The sequence below is a fragment of the Tupaia chinensis genome, unplaced genomic scaffold (assembly GCF_000334495.1).
Source record: "Tupaia chinensis unplaced genomic scaffold, TupChi_1.0 Scaffold000159_1, whole genome shotgun sequence".
Taxonomy (NCBI): Eukaryota; Metazoa; Chordata; class Mammalia; order Scandentia; family Tupaiidae; genus Tupaia; species Tupaia belangeri.
The window spans coordinates 5,874,936-5,880,176 of record NW_006159630.1 but is presented as its reverse complement, the minus strand read 5'-3'; the positions used below and the strand labels follow the sequence as shown (position 1 = coordinate 5,880,176).

General features: G+C 63.4%; 1 protein-coding gene across 9 annotated transcripts in view; it reads right to left on the bottom strand.

The window, feature by feature from the left end:
• The window catches only part of EXOC7 (exocyst complex component 7), a 21,442-nt gene that overhangs the window by 4,786 nt on the left and 11,415 nt on the right, over positions 1-5,241 (bottom strand). For 3 of the 9 annotated variants that reach the window (XM_014586759.2, XM_006145761.3, XM_006145762.3), the window contains exons 7-10: positions 2,650-2,742; positions 1,737-1,805; positions 634-779; positions 233-385 (exon numbers count right to left, since the gene is read on the bottom strand). In XM_014586759.2, coding sequence (XP_014442245.1) covers positions 233-385; positions 634-779; positions 1,737-1,805; positions 2,650-2,742 — 461 coding nt within the window. The remainder of the gene's footprint in view (positions 1-232; positions 386-633; positions 780-1,736; positions 1,806-2,649; positions 2,743-5,241) is intronic. The other 6 variants (XM_006145763.3, XM_006145765.3, XM_006145764.3 and 3 more) reach the window with 3 other exon arrangements.

Below are 5,241 nucleotides of genomic sequence, written 5' to 3'. Positions count from 1 at the left end.
GCCCATGCACCCGTGCCCGGGGCCGCCACCACCCTCCACCCCAGCAGGCTGCCCCTCCAGCTGCTCCCCGCCCTCGCCCCGCATGCCGCTCTCTCCAAGTACCTGCCCAGGGCCCAGCAGAGCAGGGGTGTGGATGCAGAGTGGGGTGCTCCTGTGTAGGGGTGAAGGGAGGCCATGCCAGGCAGCAGGATTCCTCCATCCTGTGTGCCCGAGGCCCTTCCCGCCCACATACCTGGAGCACCTGGTCGAACTCGGGCTTGGTCTGCTTGAGGTGCCGCAGGATGGGGAAGACGGTGAGCACCGTGGGGAAGTCGTGCCGCATGATGGCCTTGCGGGCGGCACACACGATGTTGTCCCCCTCCAGGATCAGCCCGTCCAGCGCGTCCTGCGGGGCAGAGAGGCGGCTCAGGGGAGTGGTGGAGTGGAGAATGCCGGTCCCAGGGATGCTGAGGGACCCCAGGATGTGTGTGGGAAGCCAGTGAGCTGCCGCAGGACGAGGGGCGACGGGAGGTTCCGAACATCCACCAGGACAGTCCCCGGGGGCAGGTGGAGGCACGGTCTGACAACGGGCCTGCCCCACACCCGGGATTCGTGGGCACACCTGCGACTCGAGCCCCTGGGAAGAGGCAGGACCTGTATCAAGGAGTCGAAGGTTTTCTTCTGGTGGTGCTCAGGGATGACGTCGGTCAGCAGCTGGTACTCGCTCTGGGCCAGCCTGACGAAGGCACTGACGCAGTGGATGTAGGCGTCGGTCTCCACGTCCAGCGTGTCGTCTCTCCCTGCAGGACAGCGGTGCCCCTGAACTGCTGGTCTGGGGTAGCCTCTCTCCCTGCTGGGGTGCATGGGGCTCCCCAGCTCCTGGCCTGGAGCCCAGACCAGCAGTGGCTGGGGAAGAGGCAGGCTGGTCTAGAAAGCTGCGAGGACTCTGGAGGCCTCACTGAGTGAGCTGGAGAAACTGGAGTGGAGTCCAGCCTCTGCCCCAGCTTTCTTTCCAGCTCTGCACAGACTGCACTATGTCCGCAGGGGTGGGAGGGAGAAGGATCCAAAGCTAAGGAGCCCAGCTTCCTGGAGAAGCATGTGTGACTAGGACTGAGGACCCTGAACTGACCTTAGAGGGGTAGCCCAAGAGAGGCAGGTAGCCCTGGCCACACGTGCATGGGCTTCCTCAGGGCACGGCCACCAGCACCATAGGCTGGGGGCTTATGATGGCTTTGCCAACCCAGTCAGGCCTTCGGGTGTTGGCTATGGCCTACGGGGCCTGCTGGCGTGGGGTCAAGACGTGGGAAGGGGAGTGTGAGGCCAGAGTGGGGAGCTGGTTGTCAGCTGCCCTGAGAGGAGACAGGTCCGAGCACCACGGCCCACTACAGGGATGCCTGCAGACACCACCAGGGGCGGAGCAGCCTGGTGCTCTGTGCCAGGGATGGGCTCCCAGGAGTCGGAGCTCAGGAGCTGCTGCAGGAGTCAGTGTTGGGCTCGGGCCCCCCCCGCCTCTCCGCCTGCCTTCCGAGCAGTGGCAGCTTCTCCCCTTGGCCCAGGCCCCGAGAGCCAGGCACGCACTCCCACTTGGAGATAGGCAGGGAGATCTAGCGACCGGAAGAGACCAGAGAGAAAGAGGCTGGTCGGCCCGGCCGGTCGTCGGAGCAGGGTGGCCTGGGGTACCAGGCAGATGCAGGCCATCCAGGGACTGCTGCGAGGGCAGGGCCAGCGGCTGCCCTCGGCTGGACAACGGTTCTCACCGGCCAGCAGCCTGTGCTTGTCGTTCAGGGCCTCGGGCAGGTGCTTAACTCGGAAATCATGCTCGTGACCTAGCGAGATGTCAGCCGCACAAACACAAGCAGCGTTTATCCAGGGGCCAGGCGGCTGCCCCTTGGGGAACGGGAAGAAGCCCTTGATCTCCAGGAGGGGGACATGGCAGGGACGTAGGAAGGGGAACTGGGAGGGCCCAGAGCCCTCCTGCCTCAAACCACCTTGGGAGCAGCCGTTTGAAGCCCGACTTGCAGCGAGCGTCCAGGTCCGTCCTGTTGCGCCCCCAAGTCAGGAGCCGCGAGAAAGCCGAGGAGACCAAGGGCCTGGAGAGCACTCACAGGTGTGGAAGTCTGACGCGCGGGCCCAGGGTCCCCCAACCCAGCCTCGCTGGGGATGCACCCAGTTAGAGAAATGTCATTGCTGTAGGAATGGGGACAGCCTTCTTTGTCCCCTAGGGGATTCTTGGGAAGGACTGCTGATGCAGGGTGGGGAGGGACTAAGCCTCAGATAGCCTGTCCCCCTGTGGCCACACTCGCCTTTCTAAAGAAAGGGGTGGCCAGGAGGAGGCCTCGGCTGACTTGGTCTGGCCACTGCTGGTCTGAGCGTGAAAGGGCTGCTCCGGGACAGAGAATGTTCTGAGTTCACACAGGAGACAAGGACAGAGACAGGGGGTGGGGAGGGAGCCTCAGGGAGGGCAGAGCTGCCGTCAGCCAGAGAGGACCAGCCGAGGCCACGAAACCTGTCCCTGTGCCCGCCAAAGCCAGGGTGGCACCGGGACTTGCCGTTCCCTCCCTGCACCCCTCTCAGGGTTTCTCCCGAGGCCCTCCTGGGGGAGGCTCTGCCCTGCCAAGTCAGTGACACACAGCGGAGGAGGGGGAGTGGGCAGGAGTACGGGGTGATTACCTTCCAGAGGAATGAGGTTAGAGCCCCCCTTTTTCCCATCTAGACCATGCTGGGAATACTGTTTCAGAAGGTTCTGAGCCTTACGGATCGTCCCTGTCACCAGAGCCACACAGAGAGGAGGTAAGAAGACCTAGGAAACGAGTGAGAGAAAACAGCAGCGGCCCTCCACGTGCCCGGCCCGCCCCGGCGCCCAGCAGCGAGCGTGCCCTCGCCATCTCCGCGGGCTTCCCCAGGACCCCTGGGATCTGGGGGTGGGACAAAGGGGGAAGTCACTCCGCACATGGACCCCAGTTCTGCTATGGCCCTCACGCCTCTGGATTTAGGACGTGCAGAGGGTGATGGGGCTAAGATGGACAAAGACCCACCAGGAGAAGCAAAGACCACCTCACCCCTGAGTGGCATTTTAATCAGACGGGGGAGCTAGTGGCAAAGCTCTCACACCCTGAGGGCACAGCCAGCCTGAAGCCAGTAGGCCCCGGCCAGCCCTAAGCTGTAGGCAGGGCTCTCCGAGCACGCACAGTGCTGGGACTTCAGCCCAACAGCGGTCAGTGGGATGCAGAACCGGGAGCTGGTGAGACCGGGCTGAGCTTCCCGGAAGGCGCGGGGCCCAGGGGCAGCCTCGCCCCACAGCAGAGGAGCTGCTCGGACACCAAGGCGAGTGGACAAATTCAAAAGCCAAGCAGGGGTTAAAGGAAGCCACCGCACTGAGAGGGGGAGACACTCGTGCTCTTGGTGTGGGGAGAGAGACAACAGTTAGTGTCACAGGAGAAAATGACAAAAACCCAACTGCAGCACCATAGTCCCCGGGCCACCACGGTGGGACGGAGACGCAGTCTGAGCAGGGCGGTGGACCCAGACAGCCGCCTCATTAGCAAGCGTACTGGGGGACGGGGGTCCTGGAGCCCAGCTCTGGCCCACCCCCCACCCCATCCTACCGTGCTTGTGAACGCATCGCGGTGGGGTCCTGCAGCTCCACCGAGGCAGGGGAGCTGGGACAGATCTGGAGCTTGTCCCTCTCTGCCTGCCCTGCGTCTCCTCCTCACGGAGCCCAGCGGTGTCCCCACTGCCCATCTGGCTCCTTTGGGCTCTGCCTCCAGCACGGGCCTGGCTAACAAGCTCACTGGATCCCCGCACTCACCTAGCAGGCCTAAGCAGCACACTGGCACGGCATGGGCCGGGATCCTGACCTGGCAGTGGCCAGAGCCGCCCAGCTCCCAATTACCATGAGTGTGCGTGGTTGCTTCATTCCCGACAAGGCCTCCCTGCACCTCTCCTGAGCTGGAAGCTGATGTCCCAGCTGGGCCCTGACTCCCTCATCCCTGACACTAGTCCTGGGTCCACCAGCTTCTAACAGGTTGAACCCCCACAGAAACTACAGGGACCCTCAGTCAGAATATTCCTCTCGTGCCTCTGAGCCAAGCATGAATGCGATCCACTGTGGGCCCGAGATCAGCCTCTCCTCCCCGGCAGGCCAGGCACCTGTGTGGCCAGCAAGCACTCTTAGGGCAGCACAAGGAGCAGGCTCTGGGGCCTTCAGTGGGCTTGTGGAGAACCAGCAAAGAGGAAAGCGAGCACAGGCCATGAGGCCCAGGCAGCCCCACAGCCTAGTGAAGACAGAGCCCCAGCAGAGGCGCAGAGATGGCCCATCCCATGACGCCAGGTGCTCAGCCCCAGCCGGGGGTCCTCTGGGGGAGCTGGGATGGCCACGCTGGGGGAGGGCAGTGCGGCTCCCGAAGCTCACCCCATGGCAGCTTCTGTTCCACTGCCTCTGCAGGCCCCAAGCCCAGGCTGAGGAGGGGTGGTGCTTTTGTGGGACATGAACAGAAACCTTGCCCTGTGGGTGTGTGTAGGGGGGTGCAGGCGTGCAGGGACTAGAGAAACAGAGATTCTGGGCCCTACCACTGCCCGCTGTCGTGAGAGGCGGGGCCTAGGCCATGAGCCTGGGACACCCTGGCCTCTCCTGACACTGTTTACCTGGAGCACAGATGACAAGGGGCGTGGTGACAGGGAGAAGGTGGAACGGACAGTGAGTTGCCCAGGCCTGTTAGCTACGCCAGGCTGATGCCCAGCAAGGCACTAACCCTGGAGCCCGAGCAGGGTAAGCTCTGCCAAGAGGAGGGTCTGGGGCTCTTTTCCTTTCTCATCTACCACGAACGCGTACACTCCCCACACTTCTCAGCTGCGTGTCCCTTCAGGCCCTGGCTTCCTGGAAGGTGAAGGCCAGAGTGCACACCCCTCTCCTGGCCCACTTCAGCCTGCCCCAGAGATAACTGCGCACAGCTCTGACTTCTCAAAGCACTGAGTGCCCCGAGCGCCTGTTGGACAGGAGGAAAAGCCTGCTTGGTGGGTGCCTGGATGGCTGGGCAGACCCCTGCTTATGTCCTGTGGAGGCAGTGATGGGTGGGCGGACACCTGCTTTTTGACCTATGGGGGCATTGGTGGGTGGGCAGACATGGGTGTCCTGACGTATGGGGGCATTAGTGGGTGGGCAGACGTGTTCTGATGTAAGGGGCATTGGTGGGTGGGCAGACATATGTGTCCTGACCTATGGGGGCATTGGTGGGTGGGAAGACATGGGTGTCCTGGCGTATG